This window comes from Cottoperca gobio, chromosome 13 (genome assembly GCF_900634415.1).
Source record: "Cottoperca gobio chromosome 13, fCotGob3.1, whole genome shotgun sequence".
Classification (NCBI taxonomy): Eukaryota; Metazoa; Chordata; class Actinopteri; order Perciformes; family Bovichtidae; genus Cottoperca; species Cottoperca gobio.
In genome coordinates, this window is record NC_041367.1 from 18,945,289 (window position 1) to 18,970,463 (window position 25,175).

At 40.0% G+C, this 25,175-nt stretch overlaps 2 protein-coding genes across 3 annotated transcripts in view; both read left to right on the plus strand.

Moving 5' to 3' along the window:
• The window catches only part of aplp2 (amyloid beta (A4) precursor-like protein 2), a 53,530-nt gene extending 38,668 nt beyond the window's left edge, over positions 1–14,862 (plus strand). The window contains exons 9-18 of one of the 2 annotated variants that reach the window (XM_029445713.1): positions 821–895; positions 1,241–1,399; positions 2,411–2,539; positions 5,184–5,283; positions 6,030–6,209; positions 6,899–6,934; positions 9,257–9,339; positions 10,399–10,476; positions 11,831–11,986; positions 12,641–14,862. In XM_029445713.1, coding sequence (XP_029301573.1) covers positions 821–895; positions 1,241–1,399; positions 2,411–2,539; positions 5,184–5,283; positions 6,030–6,209; positions 6,899–6,934; positions 9,257–9,339; positions 10,399–10,476; positions 11,831–11,986; positions 12,641–12,742 — 1,098 coding nt within the window. In that variant the 3' untranslated portion in view covers positions 12,743–14,862. The remainder of the gene's footprint in view (positions 1–820; positions 896–1,240; positions 1,400–2,410; positions 2,540–5,183; positions 5,284–6,029; positions 6,210–6,898; positions 6,935–9,256; positions 9,340–10,398; positions 10,477–11,830; positions 11,987–12,640) is intronic. The other variant, XM_029445714.1, reaches the window with a different exon arrangement.
• Positions 14,863–16,094: 1,232 nt separating this feature from the next.
• The window catches only part of st14a (ST14 transmembrane serine protease matriptase a), a 13,449-nt gene continuing 4,368 nt past the window's right edge, over positions 16,095–25,175 (plus strand). Inside the window, exons 1-16 of the mRNA XM_029445712.1 lie at positions 16,095–16,523; positions 19,103–19,262; positions 19,963–20,093; positions 20,230–20,300; positions 20,885–21,051; positions 21,156–21,191; positions 21,718–21,952; positions 22,673–22,815; positions 22,909–23,012; positions 23,151–23,263; positions 23,349–23,485; positions 23,568–23,672; positions 23,761–23,868; positions 23,958–24,074; positions 24,706–24,828; positions 25,010–25,175. The exon at positions 25,010–25,175 is cut by the window's right edge and continues 21 nt beyond it. Of these exons, the coding sequence (XP_029301572.1) occupies positions 16,482–16,523; positions 19,103–19,262; positions 19,963–20,093; positions 20,230–20,300; positions 20,885–21,051; positions 21,156–21,191; positions 21,718–21,952; positions 22,673–22,815; positions 22,909–23,012; positions 23,151–23,263; positions 23,349–23,485; positions 23,568–23,672; positions 23,761–23,868; positions 23,958–24,074; positions 24,706–24,828; positions 25,010–25,175 (1,958 nt within the window). The 5' untranslated portion in view covers positions 16,095–16,481. The remainder of the gene's footprint in view (positions 16,524–19,102; positions 19,263–19,962; positions 20,094–20,229; positions 20,301–20,884; positions 21,052–21,155; positions 21,192–21,717; positions 21,953–22,672; positions 22,816–22,908; positions 23,013–23,150; positions 23,264–23,348; positions 23,486–23,567; positions 23,673–23,760; positions 23,869–23,957; positions 24,075–24,705; positions 24,829–25,009) is intronic.

Below are 25,175 nucleotides of genomic sequence, written 5' to 3' on the forward strand. Positions count from 1 at the left end.
GAGAGGACAAGTCTATATTTCTGAATGGTCTTTCATGCTTTTAGGTTAAAGATATACTCTTCACAAATTAAATTAGATTTTGTATGAAGGATTTGTTTTGTACATGGATGGAGAACAAAACACTGTATGGTTAAACCAGATTGACAATGTAAAGGGCGGAGAGAGAAAAAGATGCGTCTGAGCAACAGTTCAATAAGAACAGAAGTAATCAGCAGTCATTGGTAAAAGAAGCTGGAAGCTCAGCATCAGAATGCGTGCAGGAACAGCTTCCTGTAGGTGTCAAGTGCCCCTAACGAGCTGAAATTAACAGACGTATTGCTTTAGCAAAGCTATTCGCAATAGAAATAGAAGGCTAGTCTCGGGTTAGCACTGCTTGATTGAATCAGCTGAACAAATATGGACTGACAAATCACAGTTTAAACCTCTTCCATCTAAACACTGAGTAGACTGCAGAGGGCACAAAGAAAAAAGTTCTAAATATTTACAGCCCAATTTCACTGGTTCAATAATGATTGGTGGTCATTTGCACTTTTCTTTTCTGGGCTGGAAATCAAATTAAATAAAAATCATTGTGCTTCAGCTGAGAGGAGCTGCTGCCTGACAGAATTCAGGGCCACAAGATTAGTAAATTAGTTTGCTGGCTAAGTATTCCTAAAATGTGAAAGCAAGAATATGGCATGGTGTCATACTTTAAGGGTCACTTACCTTTGTGCAATGGAAGGCTTTCTTTTTCCCCCCATCTACTTTGACAAAAATGGCCGTTGACTCACTTTGAGTCACCATCTTGCATCTCATTTAATTTCCGTCTCTCTCACTGCAGGTAAGAAAAGAGTGGGAAGAAGCTGATCGCCAGGCTAAGAACCTGCCCAAGGCTGAGAGGCAGACATTGATCCAGGTAAGACACTGATCCAACGCCCTGGGAGTCCACCTTTGTCCCTTTTTGTTTGGGTAAGATATGATGGCTTACAGGCATTAGGTCCTTCACTCCCTGTGCCATTTAAAGATTCCTTTTCCCGGACTGCTCTATCTTTATCACTCTGAGGCTAAATTAGGGCACAGTCTGAATGGGGAGACTTCTAAATGTGTCCCTAACCTCCTTGACAAGCCTGAGAGGCGACATGAGTGAAACTGAGAGTACTACTACTTCTACTGAGAAAGTAGAATTCAAAAGAGCTCTGTTGTGCCATACTGTTTTTAGATGCATAAACATACTTATCTATGTTTATGATTTTGTTTGTAGCACTTCCAAGCCATGGTGGAGTCCCTGGAGGAGGAGGCAGCCAGCGAGAAGCAGCAGCTGGTGGAGACTCACCTCGCCCGGGTGGAGGCCATGCTGAATGACCGGCGCCGCCTGGCCCTGGAGAACTACCTGGCTGCCCTGCAGGCCGACCCCCCCAGGGTAAACTCCACACACTGGCCTCTGAGAGCATCTTGTATCCTCTCCTCACCTCTCTCCATCTGTCTATTGCTTTTTCCACGCCTCAGTAGATGTGCAAACATATTCACACACACCCACATTTCTGTCAGATCACAGTCACACCTTACTCTACTTATGGCCTGTGGTTAATCTCATATGCTGTCAAAAGAGCCTCTGCCAATTTGCAATTCAATATGAGGATTGAATGGATTACTGCAGAAAAACACACATCCCAAAATCCTCCATGAGCACAAAGTCAATCACATTTGACAATGTGTCGTGTTTTTATTTATTTGTTATTCCTCTTATCCGTTTGTCTTTTGATCCTTTTGCCAGCACATAGTTTGGCACTCTGTTGCAAGGTGCTGGTGGCCTTTTTAACCACCAGTATTGGGCTTGTCAACCAAGAAGGAAAGACTTAAATATTTCCTATGACCTGACCTGAGAGCAGTCACTTCTAATCCTGCTTCCGTTACACCTCGAAAATTGGTAATTGCATCATCTGTGGTGGGATGCTATTTCAGAATGTGCTGCAGAAAGTTTTATGTCATGTCATCTGCTAGGATTATTTTTGCACCTCACATTTGACAAAGTTCTTGTCATCCTTCAGCTCAGATATATGAAGGTTGGGAAAAGAGAATAGTGTTCATATTATTATATCATCAGTAGCACAAAGTGTGCTAGTGTCTAGTGATGGCTCACTGCTAAGTCGGTTTGTGGGTCACATCTCTTTCATGGTTTAGTAACTAAAATCAAATAACCTGAAATCTAAATCTGAATGAGAACTATAGTCATCTCTTTCAAAAAAAATGGAATTGATCAAATTAGAAGAGAACAATTGATTGATATGTGAATAATTGCTTTCATGACACTCATATCCACACATGACAGGAATATTGCATCACACTGATTGCACAGAAATGGTTATGGGTCTGTGTTTCACCACCCAACTCTGCAAATCACCCTTCTTCTTCCCAATCCTGTCCCGCTCAGCCCCACCGCATCCTGCAAGCCCTGAGACGGTACGTCCGCGCCGAGAACAAGGACCGCCAGCACACCATCCGCCACTACCAGCACGTCCTGGCTGTGGATCCTGAGAAGGCTGCTCAGATGAAGTCACAGGTCAGTGTTTGTGCATGACGGATGCTCGCCTTATTTGACTTTGGAGAAGTATGCCCATCATAAGTGCCCAGAGCCCAAGGTGATATCTTGATGTTGCTTGTTCTGTCCAATCAATCATCAATAACTCCCAAATATTCCATTTACAAACAGATAAAAGCATCAAATCCACACATTTGAGAAGCTGGAACCAGCAAATGTTTGTCATTTTTGTTAGGATTAATTATCTCAGGTTTATAACATTAATGAATTATCCACTGTATAGTCTTTTAGCTCTGTATAATCGATTTGATTAATTGGTACCTGCCAATAATTTGAGGTTTTGCATCCTTCCGGAGCTAGCTACGACGTAATGCATTAGTGTCAGTAAATATGAAACCTCATTCAGAGCCACTCCAAGATCTCACACTCAGACAGAGGAGGGATAATGATGTCTCAGCCTGCTCCTCTCTGCCCTGTTTTCTAAGTGTGTAGGAGGTAGAAAGAGTGTGTTTCTCTGAGTTGAAGCCCAGGAGGAGTGAGTAGGCTGGCTCGTCTGACGGAGGGAGGGCGGCTGTTTCATTCACTTAAGCCTCAGCTGAAGATTAACATTGCGCAGGTCTTGTGTAATGCTGGACTCTGAGCCGATGCACAGGGATTTGGCTGGAAGCTCCTCTGGTAGATGTACTCTCTTGTTTGTGTCAGTGCCCTCCGACACCATTTATAGTTTTCCTCCGCCATTACAGATAACACGGCAGATGGATGAAACAGCATAGTGAGGAGGGGACAAGGACCAGAGGGTTACTATTTAGATGAATGGTGGGATCTGGGCGGCGGTGAGCCTTTCTGCTCAGTCATGGGAAGCCAATCTGTATTGTTGTGCTCTCACGGTGTTTATCTGTCCAGCTTGGTTCCTCTGTAACTCTTCACTCAGCCAATCCTGCAGCATGTTCTAATCTGCACATTCAGTATTTGCATCTGTTTGTGGATTTGACATATGACTTCTTAGAAGTGCATTACAAAAGAATCCTTTGTAAACACAAGGCTTGCTGTGCTTTATGTAACTGTGTTGTGAGACTTTCTGGGATCATGATTATTTATATATATTTATATTTATATATATATATATATATATATATATATATATATATATATATAATCTATTTTAGGAGAGGTTCCTTGATGCATTGAAATCTCTACTCCAACATATGAAATCTTGATATTGAAGATTGTTTGTCAAACATAAACATGAAGGTGCCACAGGGGCTGCATCGTGCCATTAATGGGAAAAGGTGCATTATTGCCATCTGTTGATGGCTCTGGTGCACTGCAGCCACGTGTTGGAAGATCAAAAAACAGTCACTCATCAGAGCAGGAATTGAAATAAACACCAGTTACCTGCCAAGAGCTGGTCAGCTTTGTCAGTGGCTGCTAGTTTTCATATTCTGCCAACCAATTTGGCAGCCAAAATGTAAAAATATTCCTCTTCTCTAAATATCACATTGCCGGTTAAAACCGTTAAAGTGAGAATCTTTGGAATGCACAAAATGTTGGATCTGTTGGATGAAAAGAGTTGGTTGCTTTACCCAAAGTGTGATGTGATGGTGATCATTGGGGCTGACAGGCAGTAGATCCTGTCAAGTTGGTTCAGAGCTTTAACACTGATTAGAATATTACATGCAGCAACTTGTTTTATGTCTGCAAGTTGGCTGGCTGTGAGCGAGTATGAGTTCATCTTAAGAAAATATTACTCTCTAGCAGAAAGCCCATTTCTGACACTTCTGTTTACATCTGTGAACAAGAGTGACTCTCTCCCTTCAGAACATTTATATTTGGAACAGCTAGCTGCCTGAAAGTCTACAGTCTGTTTCTTGGTTTCAGCGATCAATCACAAATATATGTATACTGATTTGTAGCTGGTTTATGGTTTATGTTGTTTACTAAATTAAGGTTCTACTTACATAACTTCTTTTTCAGCTTTTTTTTTTGTATTTTCTCTTCCTGCTGACACCTATTTATGAAGATTTCAGTCTTCTCATATGTATTATGTCAGCGCACCACCATGTTTCTCCAGCCAAGACGGTAATCTATGATGCTATTAGATGACAAAACTTGTAAACCTCAGCAGTAAATCAATAAACTCGAGAGAATTTCAGGGGGATTTTCCGTGATATGGGTGTATTTTCTGGTTCATTAATGTAAGCTTTTGAATAAATACTGATGGGATGAACATTTTATACTAAATCACTCTATAATTAGTTGTCACTGGATTAGTGTTGAAACGATTATTCAGTTAATGGATTTGTCAAATGCTATAAAATGATTAATCAACAATTATAATGAATGAATGATCATTTAAAGTGTTTTATCGAAACAATTCCTGCTTCTCCAATTTAAGGATTTTCTCTATCTTATATCATTAGTAACATAATTGTATGTGTTCTTTACTGTAAAGTATGCAAATAAGACGACACCCTGGGTTTTGGGAACTTACAATGGGCATTTGTATTTGACATCAAAATCTTTATTCTCCTTTGTTTTGAATTATCCAAGTTCCTCGGAGTAAAAAACTTAATTTCCCATACATGGAAGCAGTTTCACTTTGATGTTATGCTAAAGCAGGATTTTGCTTACATGACACCCTGTTTGTCTGTTTTTCCAACACCAGGTGATGACCCACCTGCGTGTGATCGAGGAGCGGATGAACCAGAGTCTATCTCTGCTCTACAAAGTACCTTATGTGGCTGAGGAGATTCAGGATGAAATTGGTGAGTCGTGGTTAGTCAAAAGCCCCCAACGCAGTGGACTGGCACGGTGTGCTGTAATAAGAATGAAGTGAAATGAAAACAGTGATGGGTTTCGCACATGTGCCAGACAGATAAAGTCAATACATTACATTTCATCAGACTTTCAAGGATTCTTTTTTTAAACATATTAATATATTTGGTGCAAACTGAAAGTCTTTGTGCAGCGGAAACACAAATATAGGAGGAGACCAGTAGAAGGGCTTTAGCGCTGTCTGTAAACTAATTATAAAAAGACTATTGTCTCTTCTCAGTATGAATTTGTGCAAGGGAATTTATTACTGCAACTACTCTCTGCTCACCAGCTCTCATTTTTACAATTAGATCTACAGCTGGAAACTGCATTAGAGATGTATTCATCTCCAGTGGTACAAGTCTGTCTTTGTTTCCTTTGGTTCATTAAAGGAGCCATAGCATGATGATGATGATGCTGCGGCGCAGATTAAAGTAGAGCGGGTGAAGTGACAGAACTGGGTCACAGTTTTCACCATGGCAGCATACTGTTGGGAGATGTGCAGATTTACACGGAAAATAACTCTCAGAAAAATAGTCATTTGTAGTTTGCAGAGATGGGAACAGACGACTCTTGCAGCTCTGTTAACAATAATTGGTGAAACTCTTGTTTTGCACATTGCTGCCATGTCACTGGTTTACAGGAGTTAGCATGTGTCAGGCCGTCTCATACGCTGTCATTTGCCCTTTTTCTGCAGACGAGTTACTCCAGGAGCAGAAAGCTGACATGGACCAGTTCCTGTCATCTATCTCTGAGTCACAGCCAGATGTCACCGTGTCGTCAGAGGAGGAGGAGAGCGTGGAAGTCCCCGTGTCCGAGGGCAAACCCTACCGGCCCTTCCAGGTCACATCCTTGGGGTCACGTTTAGAACCAGAGGGTGAGCAGCTCCAGCCTCAGACACAAGCATCATCATGAACAACACTGTGGCTGTGTGGAGAACAATAGGCCCTACACACATCTCTCTGAAGCACATTGGCGATGAAGCACGCCAGAACTGTTGCACAGTGAGGGAGAATAGGTTTACAATGTGTTTTATGCCGATGCAAATGTGCTGTGGAGCCATGGGTTCGAACTTATCTGTGCCTGCACAGTTCTCTGTGGCCGAGCCTTCAACGCAGCACTACTGAAGTTCAGATAAATGCACAAAGCCTCAGGCTTTGGTGTTGAGCTGGAGCCAAAAGCTTAGGGAAGAAAATGAGCAGTTATGGCTCTCTTTGTCACATTTGTGCCAAACAAAAGATTGAATCCTCAAGGAGAAAAAAAAGTGATGGATGGAACGCTTCCAGCGAGATGGAAGGCACATTACAAGTCGATCCCCAAGGAACATTTAATATACATGCCAACACCCCAGAGGGCTTAGACAGTCAGCCAATTTTGAAATGGCTCCTTTTTTTGAGTTTGGTTATGTCTCAAATTTATTTTTGGACTCTTCCCTGCTGAACTCTTTTCCTAAATCAATTAACACAGCTTGATAATCCTGCCTTTTTCTCTTCTCACCTAAGTTAACTCTCTTCTCTCCTTCCCCCTTCTGTTCTGTTTTTTCGGTTGCTCATTTCTAATGCCAAGGCGATCTATCAGACTCCCCACGTGCCTTCAAGAAAGGTTGGTGCCTCTGTTGCGTCTTGTTTTTCAACCCCCTCACACCTACTCCTCATTTCCCATCTACTATTTTGTTCCACTGTTCTCCTTTCCCTTGGTGCAACTTGGGATCCTCTCCCTCCCGCCATTTATTTTTTTATCAAATGCCATCTGGTGGTTTATTTCCTACTTTTTTTTGATGACTCACATGGGCTTCGTGTTTTGGTTTCAGTTGCTCTTCTGCTTTTCATCATACTAGGATTATCACCTCATGCTGAATAGTAAAGCGGTGACTTCTAAAGTCTGGTATAGATCGGTCCCGGCCAGCTCTCCTCTCAGAGAGACTCTTCAGTCGCGTGTTGGCTGTCATCCCGTCCTCAGTACATTGGTCAAACCACCTTGCTTAATTATTCCTCCTCCCGCACACTCATTCCCTTCATCAGTCGCCCTCTTCCTGACAGGAGCTGTGTGATTTAGTGGCCCTGTCTGAGGCTCAGTGTTTCTGCTGCTGATCCACAGCCCAGTCTAAATTTGGCCCAATTTGTCCTCCAAGATCAGAGACAGGGAGGTGGTTACGTCACCTGTTTTGTCTGATCTGGGTTTAACCTTGTGGTCTTACTCAGTGAACACAGACACACCTTCTACTAATTGATGAAATTATATATATATATATATATATATATATATATATATATATATATATATATATATATATATATATATATATATATATATATATATATATATATATATATATATATATAATTGTGGGAAATGAAAGCAGAACCTCCCCTGCCGTTTTTTCCACAGAAAAGCTGTTGCTTTTGTGTTTTACTCGTCTACAGAGCCCCTCTGGGGTCACACGGTAAAAAAATAACTTGTGTAAATCTGTTCCCTCGGATTCACAATTTGTGCGCACGGAATAAATATAAATATATTCAATAAATATTACAGCATTGTTATTGTGCACCAAAAATAAACAGACTCCTAAATCATTATATACAACATAAAATGTAGTTTATGGAAATAATATGGTCACTTCAGAATCCCTACACTGTGTGATCAGATATAACTCCCTGTAGGAATATCACAGTACAATATTAAATTCATGCCATAGTAGATATAAATGCCTGAATGTAGGATACTACTCAGTACCACAGACTTATTCCCTTTTAAAACTATTAGCCTTTTATACAACAGCAGATAAAAGGCCACAGACATTAAGGTCATATTACATTTACAAAAGCTAATGTGCACAGTTTACAAATCCTTTGCATGGAGTTTTGATGTTTTTTCTACCATGTGACCCCAGAGGGAGTCCGTGCTAGTCCAACATTACAGTTATATAAAAAAGGGAAAATCAGCAAGATTCTCAACAATCTGAACCAGCGAATATTAGCGCATGTGATAAATGATTCATTGTCGATTTGTTTTCTGACGATTGACTGATGGATGAATTCACAGCACTATTTCAAATCCATGCGGATGAGAGGTCACATTGCTCCCATGGAGGTCACTCCCATTGTGCTGTGTGTTATTGTGGCTGGCTGTGTGCACCCTGCAGTACCATCTGATAACCTGCCAGAGTTTCAGACGTCACTCCTGCTTGAGTGAGGCTCGTAAACACACATCATTGTTCCTCACTTAATCCAAAGGCAATTGTGCTAATCTTGAGCGTTTGTCATTGGCTGACTAACAGCAGCAGCAGACAATAAGCCGGCGGCAGACTCTTCACTGCTGGACAGTGCTCAGCACGCTGCCCTCACTGCCTCCTCTCTCACTTCTTGATTTATTCATGGAATATCTAGTGTGTATATTAATAGATCCTATGCCTATTTCAAAACCATCAGTCTAACATGCATACTTGACTCTCTGGCCCAGTGTTTGGTTCAGCCACTTACTGAAACCCACAGGTTTTTAATTGAATGATCATCTGTTAAAATCTCAAGGACTATGAAGACTTTTTACATGAGAATCTATAGTGATGCAGAGTTTTGATCGTGAAATTGGAGATAAGTGAGGGATACAAAATGCCAGGATGACTCTTAATTGTTTAGAAGGGGTTTCAATTAATGAGTCTATGGATGTTTATAGAGAATGCAACACACCACTTTGAGAGGGCCTTTGTAGAAAATGTATGGCCGGTGTCATGTTGGCGTCACAGTGCTCACATTGTGCTGAATGGAAGAAAGGGCTTTGTTGTCACCAGTGCACTATGGAGACTGTGGCGACAGTTGTGAGGAAAAGAGCTGGATATCTATGTGCAGCTGTCCACCATCAATACCACCATCCCCGTGAGTTTGTGCTGCTCTGCTGTTATTGACTGTGCCCCTTCACCTCCTGCAGGCTCCGCCATGTCTGGTTTAGACGGTCTGATAGGTGCTGAGGAGAGAATCATCAACAGCAAACCCAAGATCAGCAACAACGTGGTAAGAGCTTCGCTGTCACTCCATCATTCTGTTTGTGCTTTAAAGCTTTTTCTAACTTGCTCAACATGTGAACTGAGAGCAGCATTGTTAAAGCAGGAGAAATTGTGTAAATATATTGAATTGTATTCCCTGCGTTAAATATCCTGACTGTTTAATTTCATGAACACAACATCAGTCCGAGGCAATTGAGCTGATGGTTGAAATAAATGAGTTCACACGGCGCTTTCACAAAGCTCTCTCAAGTTCAGCTCGTTATTCCAGTAGCTATGTTGTCATAGTTACAACTATCTCACACTGGGCTATTTGCGTGTCGCTCTTTTGCCTCTGCCAACTAACCCTCATTGAGATCATCTCCACACTTTGTCATCATCGCATGCTACTTTTCCTTTGCCAGACATACCATTCCTCCTCGTGTATTTTCAAACGATGCTTGTCTGCAGAATGCGTGCTGTGTTTTGCATGCTAATCCAACACCAACTGCAAAACTGTGCTTTTGTGCGTGTGCGTGTGAATATCATGCAAGTTTTTGAATGCATGCATGTTTCTTTTTCTTTTTTTTTGGAAGAGCCAGTCTTCTAAGACGGAGCAATCTGAGGCTTTAAAAATAACAAATGGCGGTGACACCTAAAACGTCTAACGCGATTCTTTTTCCGTGGGACTCTGGACTGCTCTGTCTCTACAAACAGCAGATGTTGTTTCTGCCTCCTGAACACACCCACTTCCACTCACAGCGCTTCTTCTTCCTTAGATTAGAGCTCTCAGTAATGAGTGGCTGCAAGACGTGTTAACTGTGTGCCGAGAGGAGAGTCTGATGTTGTGCTTGCAACCCCCCCCCCCTCTCTCCTTCCAGTTTGTACGAGACAGCTCCGAGTGTATCATCACCCAAACACAGATAATCTTTACAGTTTACTTCGCTGCACATTCACACCCTCTTGCTTTCCGCCTGCCTTTCTCTCTCTTTCTCTCCCTCTCTTTCTCTCCGTGTCTATCTCACAAACGTACGATCTCACACACACTTTGTGGTGAGTGTAACCTGGGCTCCCCTGTCTGTGTTGACAGGTGATTGATGAGTCTCTGGATGTTAAAGAAGTGGTTTACAGTGCAGAGAGAGTCAGCGTTATGCATGATGATGAGCTGGTGAGTATAGCAATGCCCTCCACAGGGCTCTTTGGGGAACTGTAGTTATCTGTAGTGGGGAGAAGATGAAAGAAGGCGGGAGTGTTGGAGTGTGCAAATATATCAGTTCTACAGCTGAATAAAACATTTTAAAAGAAAACAGCTTTGGAACAGATCCCGGATCCCCTCCCAAGTTTTCTGTTCAGGCTAATATGTTTTGGTTATTTCTGCATGGATGCATGTTTGTTATGTGATTGTATCTGAATGTACACATTGAAAATCTCAAGTGATTATGATATGATGGATGTGAATCCACACAAACTGAGTGTGCTCAGTTTGTGTGTGAGAATGAGCAGTAGAGAAAGAAAAACCCAGTGGCTGTCTACATGTGATAAGTGTGTGTCATATGTGCCAGATTACATTGTGAAGATGAGTGTAGGTGACTGTGGTTATGTGACTGAATTGGCCAAGATATTACACGATCTTCCACAAAGACACATTTCATGCATGTGTACACACTATCACAAGTCAATCATGTCTTACATTGGCTTATATTTTAAAGGGAAATTCTTGTACGTGTCAACCTGGGTGCTAATCTTATGTCTTTCCATTATGACTATTGATCATGAGAACAATTTACTCACTGCCTCCGCTGTTGTATTTGGAAACAGAGCAACAGCAATATTGATCTGGGCGGGGGGTGCGAGCCTACCACAGCTTTCCAAAAATGTTTCAAATGAACAGAAATCATTGCGAAAAGTTCTCTTTGAGTCCGACTGAAAGTAAACACAGATGGTTGTTCATTGGAATTCCATGTAGCTATTGAAGTGAACTGCACAGCTTAGCAGGTCCAATTTGTGCATGTTAGAGAAGTAGCAGCAAACAGAAGAAGATCATTTGTGTCGGCTAGGGATGGGAAGATATTTGATTTGCTATCGTAGAAGAGAAGTGAAAAACACAGCCTGGTTTAAAAAAATACAGGAAATATCATCAAGAAAGAACAGACTCGCACAATGTTTTTATTTATTCATCCTTTGTTTATGCCGTGTCAGCAAGTTTCCAAACTGCAAATGATAACAGTAGTTATTAATGTTGTCATGATCATTGGTCAAAATGGAAATCAAGAATAAGAGAGTAAGACTTATAATAAGACATTTTTTGATGGCTGGACAGGAGCTTATTTAAAATGGTCATATAGCAGCATGATAACAACGACTCAGCATAAGAACAATGACCTTATTGAAGTAACTAGTGTGTGTGTATAATGTCTTCATTGTTACAGCAAAGACACCGTTTTATTACCTCAGTGTTCAGCTTTGTATGACAATATCGTTGCTGCTCTCTCTGTCCTCCTCTCATCCGTTCTACCTGTTAGGAGACCTACCGCCCCCTGGGAGAAGACTTCAGCTTCGGCAGCAGTGCACTGATCGGCCTGCTAGTGATCGCGGTGGCCATAGCAACTGTGATTGTGATCAGTCTGGTGCTTTTGAGGAAGAGGCAATACGGCACCATCAGTCATGGCATTGTGGAGGTAAGCCACCTGTTACCTAGAGTGTGTGGTGTTTGGGCTGTCAATGAACTGCTATTCATCTTACTCCAAGTGTCAGGTTTTGATACAATGATCAGGGGTTATGTAAATGGGGCGTTGGGTAGATGCAGGCAAATTACATTATATTCCCTGCTGCATTTGCATACGACACACACAGCATAATTAAAGCATTTTGACCTTGTTTGAGTGCAAGAGTTGACATAAATTTACATATGCTTACACATGATATTGTTCATGCGTAGCAATCCTACAATGTTTATTTAAGTAAAAACTTGTTTTTTTAAACAAAACACATAAAGTGAATAGGAAGAAGAAAACAAGAAGTGAAACATTGAATATAAAAAAAAGAATAATTGGCATAGCATGATGTTGCACATGTTTGATCTCGATATCTCGATAGATCATTGAGAGCTAACTCATATTTACAATGATGAAGGATTTAAACTGACCAATGGATACTAATGTATTATAGGGTGTTAAGGTTTCAGTCCAAAAATTGGGTAATATAAGTGGGAGATCTCCAACAGAGATGCCAGTGCATATCACCCCCGAGAGGACCTTCCAACCTTGTGGTACAGGTTACAACGGTGAGTACCGTAAGTATTCCCGGTGATTAAGAGTGTGTTTGTCTCACAGGTCGACCCCATGCTGACACCTGAGGAACGCCACCTCAGCAAGATGCAGAACCACGGCTACGAAAACCCCACCTACAAATACCTGGAGCAGATGCAGATCTAACCAGAGCCTTACAGGGGGCGCTGTGGAGTCTGACAGAGGACAGCAACGGAGGGGGAACATACTACTGACCAATAACATGTGCTATTGTTAAAATCATTTGCATACATCCAAACTCCATTTACTGGTTTGTTCAAAACAATCCTTAAATAATGCTACTACTTCTACTACTGCTACTATTGTACTATAGAGCTCTTTTTTGATCATGTTTCTTTTGAAAAGGTGACGTATCTGCCATTTTTGCATTACAGAAAATGTGATTCTGCAGATTTCTCTGTAATACAGCTATCTTCAGATCAAGATGTATAACATTTCTTCCGACATTTTCTTTCTTTTTTTTTTTTTTTTGTTAAAGTAAAAGGCAAATTAAGCAACATTTAAATGTTTTTGAGTGGCCATCATCAAACCGGCATACCAGACACTACACTTTAGTTTTCCATCGTGCGAGTGTCATTCATGCAGTTTGTGATGGTTTTTCTCAAAAAGAATTGGTGTTTTTATTTAGTTCTTTTTTCCTCTCAATAGATTGCTTGTATATGAAGGTTCTTTGTACCAATTAAAATGTATAGTGAAACAACAAATGAGAAAAAAATGAAATCATGAATTATTTACTTTCTGTTCTTTGTTATGATAACAGGCGAAATATACATATACAGTTTAAATATATATATATAAGAATAGATGTTTTTAATTCACCTTTTGTTTTCCCAGGGAAGAGGTTTTGAGTCAGTTTAGGGTTCTTAGCTTAGTGGTCTTGAGTTGTGTTTGTAGGCTCACTGTGAGAAAGAGTCGGGGAAGGTGAAGTTGTGCACAGACCCCCAGCTCAAACACATCAAACAAAACCTACTCTGAACCCTTACGAAGTGAATGTGATAATATATTCCCTCCTACACACACAAACACAACCATTTATCAATAGGGAAACGGCATAAATCGGTAGATTAAATAATATCTACTGACATGTGTTACATAGTTGAATGTATCGTGGAAGCTTTTTTTTCCATACTATGTACGTGACAGGTTCCTATGTGGCTTTGATTTTAATGCTCTGTCACTAACATTGTGACGGTGGCGATGACATGCTACAAACTGACAAACAAGTGTTGATTTTTTTTTGTTTTTTAGTTTCTTTGTGTTTATTGTTTTTTGCACCGATTATCCGAAGAAAAAAAAACAAGTAGAAAAACTACTTTGAAACAAGTTTTGGGGATGATGTACACACATGCTTCTGGAGAAACTGTTGGCTTTGCTGGTCATAAAGCGTAGAACAGTCCGATCGATCAAAACAGGGCCGGCACCGAGGCACTAACAACGTAAGCAGCTGCTTAGGGCCCATCTGCCCCCAGGGGCCCCCGAAATGAACAGAAAATGTAGCCTACAACATTTGGTGGATCTGGAGGTGCAATAACTAATTCTCGGATCACAACACATGCCAAACAATGAATTACGTTTTTTTCTCAACCTGAACATACCAAATTTGGGGATTGTTACAAATAATTCTGGTGGGTACTAAAACTTTCTTTAGGATTTGGGGGAGCTATAACAATCTGGATTTTGGGATTTGTGTACCCAGAAATGCTTTGGCCGGCCCTGGATCAAAGCCAATTGAAGACAACTTGGAGCTGGAGGGCTGTGCAGGCAGACAGAGACACAGAAAGACCAGGCTTGGAGAGCTGGTTTTTGAAAAAAGAACAAAGCTAACTTGTGTATTTTTACAGGTAGAGAATGACACAAACAAGTAAACTGAATCCTAGAATCCTCTTTTCTCTCTCTCTTAGTATTGTCTTTGTATGCCTGTATAGTTGATGTTGCAATCATGGCTTTTTTCCGGAGGATTACCTGTGGTGTGCATTGTTCTTATATGAAATGATATGATATATATTTTTAAGTTTGTTTTCTTGTTTTCTATTTTTTCCTCTTCCTGTGACAGTATCTCTGTATGTGACTGTCTCACTATGCACCCAAACGGCTTCAATCTTGTAACTGCCTGCTTGATTGTGGGAAGGGACAGGGAACTAATATGTATATTAGTGATTTTAAAAATAAATTTAATTGACACCAATGGAAACAGACTCATGGTTACAGGGGGATACACATCAATAAACTCACAACTTCCATATGAATGTGTCGTCTTTTTATTGATTGATGGATTGATTGATTGAGGGGTGTTGCATTTACTCCTGTGTAATGCCCGTCAGAGAATACCAAAATTCCGAGAGCATTAGATATCTGCAACACAACACACAGACGTCTTTGACAAAACGTCAACACTGTTACCTCTACACATTCTGTTGATAATGTTAGTTCATTGTTTTAATGGTTTAAATTTAAACTGGCATATCTTACACATTAAATATTTAAGGGACAATTATTGTAGGGCAGCAACTAACACTTATTTTCTTTATCAATTATTGTTTCAATTAATTGTTTAGTATATAACGTCTCAGAAGTAAGAAAGTAAAAGAAAAGAAAATGCCCACTACAATACCTCACAAACTGATTTGACATACTTATTTTATTTTGTCCGATCAACAAACCAAAACCCAAATATATGTATCAAAGAAGACAAAAACAGCAAATATTTGAATTTGGTAAACTGGAACCAGAGGATTTTTGTAATTTTTCTTAAAAATGACTTAAATGATTACACGACTATCAAAAATAATTTTAAGTTAAACTTTTGTTAACTAATTAATTATTCAACTAATTGTATTAATTGGGCGTGTTGTTGGATTAAGGCTTATTTTCTTTTACTTAATCATCTCTTTATTGAAAGTTTTTGATGGATGTTTGTAAAGTGTGATATGTGTATATATCTGCATTTTGTACAGAATAAATAGTGCTGCCTAGTATCAATCCGCCTGTGTTCAGTAGATTAATACAGTCTTTTACAGGAATACAGGAATTACTAACACAATGGAAATATTGATTCATTGTATTGCCACAGATCAGGGGGCTGCCGTTACTCAAACAGAAACTTATGGTTCATGAATGTAAAACAAATAGAGGTGATTCAAAAGTGAGTCATCATCATTGCACAAACAAGGCAGAAGCGCGGAAAAGATCACATGACTGATACTAAAAATAGACCGTATGAAAAGTTCACTATAACAATATCTGAAATATAAAAACTGTTTTTGTATTTTAATTCAATTACAATTCCTTAAAATATTTGCACACTAAAAGTATAAGTATATATTTAGCTGCATCAAAACACTACAAGATGTAAACTCCAAGCACTGTCAGTAATACAATCGATTTAATAGTGTGTTTAAATTAATTTCAGCATTTTACTGTAGTCGTTTTTCCATAAAAGGTCATTCAAATAAAAAAAACACTTGTCCTACCTGTTGCAGGTAAACAGGAAGTCACTACAGGTGCGGGGACACACCCACAGAAACCTGAAGCTCCCGGAAAAACGTTTCCTTTCTCTGGTGCGTCGACCAGTTTCCCCATATTCAGGACGGATAGACATTTGTGAACATCTCTACCGGAGTGAAGCCTTCTTTTTAAAGACACGTCGTCTAATATGTCGTCTTTGTAACGTATTTCTGCTATATAGGCTATATATATATATATTTAGTTTTACTCGCAGGTTGAATTCGTTGACTGGAATCACCTCGACCAGGCCTGCAGGTTCACCTCGGAAAACAGCCTCAGAAAAAGTCCAAGGAGTTGGGGCAAAAAATAGTTCAGGTGTTTTGGTTTTGATTGTAGCATTTGGTCCAGGTATTGACCCCTGATGGACTACATGGACAGTGGACTGAGATACACCCCAAAGTCGGTAAGAAACTTGTACTTCTCTAAAGCTCACGCACAGTGCATGCACATGTTTACTGTTAAAGATCGCTCAGGTGTTTGTGTTTTTATGAAAGAGTTTGGGTGTTACCTAAAATGACACTATTTTCTAACATTTGGTGCATATTTGTGTGGAACTGATGCAGAGACCAGAGATAAGTCAACGTTAGTGTGAGCTAAATGAACCAACCCAAAGCAAACCTGTCGCACATGAAGTCTATAAGTCACTTGTGTTTTCATTCCACTCATGCATACAGCACTTGAAAGACTGTCACTGTATTCAACCCTACAAATTGTTTGTTTAACCTCAACAGCCTCAGTCACTCTTATCACCAACACATTGTTTTGCCTAAAGACAAACATATTAGTAAGCGAAAGAGAAATCCAGTACTTAGAAGCTGAGAAAACCTGCTTTAATTTCTTGCCAAGCTTTTGGTTCTGGACTGATTAGAGGCTGTGCCCTCAGTTTATTTTGCTATTTTTCGGGGGAGTTTTCAAACTACTTATTCCCATGTTAAAAAATAACTAAATGTGTTGTTGTGACACAAGAACATCTACTGCATCTGAATAAGGATCAATGTACACATCGTGATGGATATTCATAGGATGCATACGGCCAATCTGTTTTACCCATTTAAGTAAGAGCAGTAGCTTGTGAGGAAAATATAGAAATCCTTTTTTATAAAATCTTGCTTCTCATGTTCTTTGGCCTGTGGTATAACTTCCCACCAAACTTGTCTCAGGTTTTTGAGATATCCCGCCAACAGATTTCCAAGAGGTTTGCACAATGAAAAAAACATATTGCTGCGTCTTCCCACCTGCAGCAAATTCTCTCTGCGAAGGTCCTCTGAAAGCAAGGCAGCCATTGACGCCTGAATTCCTCCGTGTTCTTCTGAGTTCCTCCGCCCTGTTGTGACTTGTTCACTTGAGTCCTTGTCTTTGGTGCAATAACATCTGTTCAATATTACGCCACAGCATCACAGTATGGTACTAAACATAAGGCCTTATGTGCCCTTCAGTCTCAGAGGATTTGTCCTCCAGGACACAATGAAGCCGATCTGAGGAGTATTCAGGAGCAAGACTGCTGTGCTAAGCGTGTTTCGGTCATTGAAAGATTAAATGCCATTTTTAATATATTATTATTATTATTATTATTATTATTATTATTATTACAGGATGTGCTTTCATTTGTTAGTTACATTTCTGTTATCTATTATAATAATAATAATAATAATAATAATTCTATAATATAATAACAAATTCCTGTTAAAGATGGATGCTTTAGGTATTTGACGTTGTAAGGAATGTCATTTTGAATATTTTGACTTTTTATGAGACAGATTTTTTAAATTGGAATTACATTGAGTGAACTATTTGGACACTGTTTACAAAACTCACGAGAGATGTATCCTTAAATGTCAGCTTTCATGAAGAGTTTACAGTTTTGGTTGTTTTGAAAATGATTTGTAGTCTGGAAAACTTCATCTTGTTTATAAGGAGATGGTGCATTATGACATGTTCTCTCTGTTTCTTAATTTAGACTTTATCACCCTTTATATGTGTAGCTTGAAACTATAGATATAAAATAAACACCTCAGGCAGTACATATGTGATGTAATAGCTGGTTAATAAACAGAGCCATGCATATCTATTCTACAAACTCTGCAATGTAATATGACAGATGTCAAACCTGAAATAACTGCTTGCCTTCATAGATGCAGTACAATTTAATCCTAGTCATCCAGCTGGAGTATCCAGTTTCTTTATTTTAATACAGCAGTTAATGGAGTTGTAGTTTTACACCGCAGGCGCTCTTTGTCTTCTTGTTCTAAACCTCACAAATGTTTTATGACGGCCCGGGAAGTTGTTCGGTTTTTCAGGCACCTTTTTAATTTTCTTCTACAGTACAGCGAGCATGCACAGAAACCTGTTGTGTTCCACTTCAGATCTGCGAGTGCTGTGCTCCCAGCAGGTTTGACAGGCTTTTACATTGTGAAACCTTTGTACTCCCTCCCCCTCTGTCTCACCTCCTTAAGGTAACCACGGGCCCGTGACTCATGCATTTCCTTCTAATTCATTAACAGCACCCGACACTCAAACTATCCTTTGCTCAGTTTTATGGGTATATTTTTGAATGAAAATCTGTTTAGATTTCTTTACCATAAAAGGCTAATAGTAAAATAAAAGCATTTAGTTATATTTCAGAACATAGTTTTTCTTGTTAAGAAGCTAACTAGTATGTTACTACAGGATGGGACATTCTTAAAATACGGAAGTACCTACTTGCTACTTGCTCACTTATTTTCAGTTTATTATCTACTCGGGTGGAGAAAAGACAGATACTTTTATTGTGTCCTTAAAAATCAAAATGTCACTGGGAACAGTTTCCTCGAGGAACATCCTTGAGGAAACTCTTTTGCAGCCTCATGTCCCCAAATGTCTTCATTGTCCTGTGAAATGGTTGGAATGAATATTTTGAGGTTGTTGTTGTCGTCTTAATATAGGCCCTTCAGTTTTATGTGTTAACCATTCATAAACCCATACAACTGTGTGTCTGTCTTCTAGGACAAAGACTGGGACAACTCTGTCCAGTTCCTGCCAGCATCGGATAACAAAAAGTTTGAGAAGAAAAAGGTCCCGGGGAAAGTGGGGGCTGTGATCGGTGTGGTGGTCTTTGCTGCCGTTGTTGCGCTTATGACCGGACTGCTGGTCTGGCATTTCCACTGTAATATTTTTTCCTACTTTAATATTAATTATATCAATAGGACACAACAGCAAACAGCTAATGATAGGTCTTTAACTTTTAACCTTTTCACAATTAAATGTAGTTATTTTAAAGTGTTTAAATTATTTTGTCTAATTGCATTTTGTTGTTTTTATGTCATTTGCAGAGCACTTAGATTTTCCAGTTTGTTTTCATTCAAGCTAGTTCAGTAGATGAGGAGAAAATACTTTAAAAAGGCCCTTTTGCTAATTGTTTTCCAAAAATGATCCACATTAAAGGACGTGTTTCTTGGCCCCTGGTTTAAACATTCCTCTTTATTCCTTTAAAATCTACGGAAGTGTTTGAGATATCTTGTTAGCAAACAAACGGCACCAATAAAAAGACTCAAAAGGAAGAAAGACTGTGCATTCACTTTGACTTCCTCTGTAAGTTCCTTCTGATAAAATATCAAAAACACAAGCATACAAGTTTCTGATAAACTTTGAAATGTTCACAGGCAAGTTAGAGCTTGCACCTTCATTCTGTTTACACATGCAAATGATTGAAACCTTGAAAGAGAGATTAAAGCTTCATCAGTTGAGGGGGCTTCAAACTTCACAACTCAAAAAACAGAACGGGAAATAAAATAGTGAAAAACAAAGAAATTAGTCAGAATGAATTCTGACTAATGTGCATCAGTCTTGTCTGTGTCACCCTTCAGTCCGTAAAGATGTGCGACTCAAGAGGATATACAGCGGCTCCATGCGGATCACCAACCAGGTGTTCGATGACTCGTACGAGAACTCCAACAGCTCTGAGTTCAAGGCGCTGGCGAAGCAGGTGCTGTCACAGGTGAGACTGCTCCTCGGGCCCCCACACCACCGCCCTGTGTTAAAAAATGAAATTCATCTGCTGACGATTGTTTTTTGAGTGTTTTCAAACAGCCTTCATTTATGCTCTGCTGTCATTTTGCTCCTCTCTCTTTCAGCTTAAATCTATCTATTCCAAAAGTCCACAGTTGGGCAAATACTATGTTGGTTCTACGGTTCAGGCTTTCAGGTACGACTTTTATTGTTATCTCTCCCAATAGATCCATGTTTCCTTCCTGTTTGTGTTTGTGTGTTGGTTAGCATCTCAAAAACAGATTTAGCTGAAATGTGAGTACTAGGCCACTGGAGAAGCAACAAGTGATTTTGTTTTTTGGCGTGCATGCATGCAAATCTAATGGCGCCACCATTTATAACACACTAATCTCTAAACATTTTCTGTTCAGAGGATTGTGCATGTATGCTCTCTCTGCTTTTCACTGCCGGTGTTGTTTTTTTAAGAAGATTCCCCATTCCCAAAAATGGAAGTGTTTCTGTTCAGTTTAGTTCTCGTGTTACTGACGCTTATCCAACTCTCCATCGAAACCTAATTAAATTATTGTAGCCGCATTAACAGCTATTAAATAGAAAATTGTTTTCACAAGAGAGCTGTGGTTGTGAATTTACTTTTATATCGCTTACATCATTGACCCATGTACAGTATTTAATGTAACACCAATAAAGTCTTTATATATCAGCACACATGCATCTGTCTGACCCTTTTTTTTAACCTTTTTTTTTTGGTTTACACTTTAATTCTTGTCTTATTGCCCTCAGTGAAGGCAGTGTTATTGCCTACTACACGTCTGAGTTCAAAGTCCCTGCGGGCCAAGAGACATCTGTCGACTCTGCCATGTCTAACTTGGGTAAGCTAGTGGACAAAGAGCAGCGTAGCTTGACGAGACCTACCAACTCTCTGGTCGTTGCAGATGTGGTGTCTTCAGGTAGAGTCAAAGCAACTGAAGGCCAAACTTGTTGTGTACTTACTTTTTCTCTTTTGCTGTTAATATCCTCATCTAAGTGATTTGTTTTGTGTTTCATTTCACAGCACTTGATACCCGACTGTTTTCAACATCCTTCAGCAGTAAGGACTCAGCTCATTTATTACTAGAGTTATCTTTGACAAATAGAAAACAGCAATCATGTCTAACACATAGTTCACGGGGCTTTGTGCATGTTATCATAGCTGAAACCATTATTAATTATCGTTTTTTGTTTCCGGACATGCAGTATATTTTTAGACCACAAATAGGATTTTGTTTGTAGCTTATCTTTTTACCCAGCAATAATGAAGAATTATGTATTTTATATTCTTCAGAAAATACAATTCTGACATGATGCATGATAATCATGTAGTCTAGCCATCTATCACCGTGCATCCTTGTGACTTATTTACTTTGTCCAGTGTTTCATCATATCCAGAAAATGTAATTTATTTAACTACAAGTCTTAGACAGCAGCTGCATGGTTAATATCAGCACAGTGATATCAGAATATGTTTTGTTGACAAGTCGTAATTTAACTTGCATTGAGATAAATTGGCGACTGCCGTCCTGTGACGGTCATTTGCAAAGCTGAATGAACACTAAAAGTCATTGTGTCTGTCTCAGGATTTTTTAGGTTTTCCGAACATACAAGGACCAATAAAATACAGCAGATCCAGTCCCCTGGTTTCCCCAACAGCCCTTATCCCTCCAACACGTTCATCCAGTGGCAGCTGAGAGCCGACCCCAACTATATCATCAAGCTTGAATTTGATACGATGAACCTGGAGGAGAACTGCAAGAATGACTTTGTCAAAATCTACGACTCCCTGGTGGCTATTGAGAGCCGCGTTATGGAAGAGTGAGTTTTTCCTTTTGCCTCATCTAAATACAGCTTCAAGCTGAGAAACTTGCATGCCTTCTGCACTCTTGTATTAAGTGTATATGGTTTTACATTTGAATAGAGAGGACTATCACTTGTATGTAAGGCCCTCTGCTGGCCCGATTCTGTGCCTCTGATGGACCCTTATACTGCACTCAGAAGTGCAGTTTCCTAACATTGCCTGGGTTAAGCCTCATGCTAGAATAATAGCACTTGCAATGTGACTACATTTGGGAGCACTTCAGATGAAATAAAGCCACCAGGATCTCTGCAGGAAGAACTTTCATGTGTGCATGATAAAATAATTAGTGGCATTCTTGCACGGAGAGATAAAATGCCTCCGTGATATATTGTATAAGACTCAAATTGATACCATATGATACTTTTCTCTTAGGACAATAATGGATGAGGATCTTTTTTACCTTTTGATGTATGATTAAACTCAATCCATGTTAAAGGAGCCAGCCTTGTAAGACTGTAATATGGTGTGCTGTGTTTCGGGGTTAAAATAAATTTTAATTCTTTACTAGCAGGACAAATGTCAGAAGGAGTATTTCCATGGGTGTTTAATCCAGCAACAGTATGTTGTTCTGGACTCAATTAATTTACAATAAACATGCTATTCAAACATAATTAGATTATAACCATCACATCTGTGAACAGTGCATATATGAAATGTATGTTGTTTTTCTCCTCTAGGATGTGCGGATACTACTCACCCAGTGAACCATTGACCTTTCTGTCTTCTGGCAACGTCATGCTGGTGACGATGGCCTCCAATGAAAAGAAGAACTACCCCGGATTTAGAGCACAAGTCTCACAAATCAAACTTGGAAGTAAAAGTAAGGACTAATGTTTGAGCTTCTTTGCTATTAGCTACATCACAAATGCGTTATCGTTGTGCAAATGCTGACATTAACATATTTCTTTAACAGGTATAACATGTGGTGGCCAGTTGACGGGCGAAAAGGGAAACTTCGCTTCTCCTAACTTCCCAAATTACTATCCTCCCCAAATTTCATGTCGGTGGTCGATCCAGGTGAGATGTCTGCACTTAACCGACGCGTTACACAGCCAGATCATACGTTTCACACAGGTTTCTGTTCTGTTATGCTGCTCAACAGGTCACATGTCACCATGTTAAAGTAGTTTTTACTCGTCTCTGTTAATCTTTAAGGTCCCTGCTGGTAAGGCGGTGAAGGTGACGTTCAAAAAGTTCCACTTGTCTGAGCCTGGGTGGGAAAACAGTAAGGACTGTCACAAAGACTTCTTGGAGGTCAACGGAAAGAAGTGAGTCCATACATGGATGTCTAAAAATCAGAAAGGAATTGCATAGTAGAGCAGACATGTCACTACTTGGGCATCTCATCCCCAGACTGTGTGGCGAACATCCAGAGGGAGCAGTGACTGAAACCAGTGACACCAACACAATGAGCGTGGTGTTTTTCTCTGACGCCTCCTACGTGGACCGAGGTTTCAATGCATCGTATGAGGCCATCGACATCACAAACCGTAAGTGACTCAGTTTGTCCCCGATAATGAGTACTTCTTGACAACAGGCGAGTGTATCTCACGTTAACCCCGTCATCCACAGCTTGTCCAAAGCAGTTCCAGTGTAGAAATCAGCAATGCATTAAAGCAGAGCTCAGGTGTGATGGCTGGAACGACTGCGGAGACATGAGCGATGAACTTAAGTGCAGTAAGTACTATTTACTCAGATTATACTCTGAAATAGTTGTTCAAATCAATCGTCTAATTACTCTCTTCATCAATGTGTTTTACTCCAGCGTGCACTTCAAAAGATATCACTTGTAAAAATGGCCTGTGCAAGCCCATGTTCTGGAAATGTGACGGCGTAGATGACTGTGGAGACAACACAGATGAGCTGAACTGTGGTAAGACCTGTTGACACGGGTGGAGGATGAATTTTACACGAGCACCGGAAGGCTTTTTTGTAATCTGTCCGATTCTTTTGTTTTCTAAGGTGGATGCAAATCTGGACAAATACCATGTAAGAATAAAAAATGCGTTTCCGAGAAGAATCGCTGTGACGGCAAGGACAACTGTGGGGATGGGTCCGACGAGCTGGACTGTGGCAGAAGTAAGACTCCTTTTCTAAACTGTACAAAGGACACAGACTTAAGTCACTGAATCTAGTGTTTGTTTATTTATTTGAATCATCATTTTTTCTCAAAATGAGAAGAATAATTTGCCACCGGAGTCGAGCACTTCCACCTAATTCCTACACTGAGTGATTTAGTGGATTATTTTACAAAATTGCAATCTTTTGGTTCAGTCTCACCATGCGCTTCACTCTGATGCACCTACTGTACACTATGTGCTCGGAACCAAATTGCAGAGACATTGTTGTTGGAGAACAAAACGGAGCTAAAAGGATGATAGCCTTAACCTCAATAAGAGGCGCTGACAAGTCAGATGTGTTTTCTAGCTTGGTTTGGAGCGCTTCAGCACACAAGTGGTCAAACAATCAATTAATGCAGCTTCAAAAACACTTTCTCAAACAACTTAAACTGCAGTGCAAATATCAAGTCTTGTCAAGAACACATTTTAGGGAACACAATGACAAAAGCATCAGCTAAATGAACTGTAATGTAATGTAATGTAATGTAATTGGTGATGCTGTTATGAGTTTTTCCCCCTCACTGGAGGGTTTCATACAGGGTCCATTTCATAGTTTGAATTGGATTGTTATTCCCTCCCTCTGTCTGTAGGCACTGATATTCACTGCACTGATATTACATATAAATGTAAAAACAATAAATGCATCAGTAAAGTGAACCCAGAATGTGACGGGACGGAGGACTGCGAGGATGGATCGGACGAGGAGAATTGCGGTATGTCAAAATCCAAACCTCAGTGGTTGCATGTATTTTCTCAGGTTCAAAAACCAGTTCTTATCGCCACATGCATTGTTTAGTCTGCATGACAAAAGAGATGTGAACTTCCACCCACTTCAGGCACGACAACAAGCTGCAACATGCCAGCCCTGGGATTGATAGACTGTTTACTTTTCAGACTGCGGGAGGAGTGTGTTCAAGACGTCCTCTCGTATTGTGGGCGGTCAGGATACAGAAGTAGGGGAGTTTCCCTGGCAGGTCAGCCTCCATATCAAAGGTTACGGTCACGTGTGCGGAGCGTCCATCATCGGTTCACGCTGGTTGGTCACTGCTGCCCACTGTGT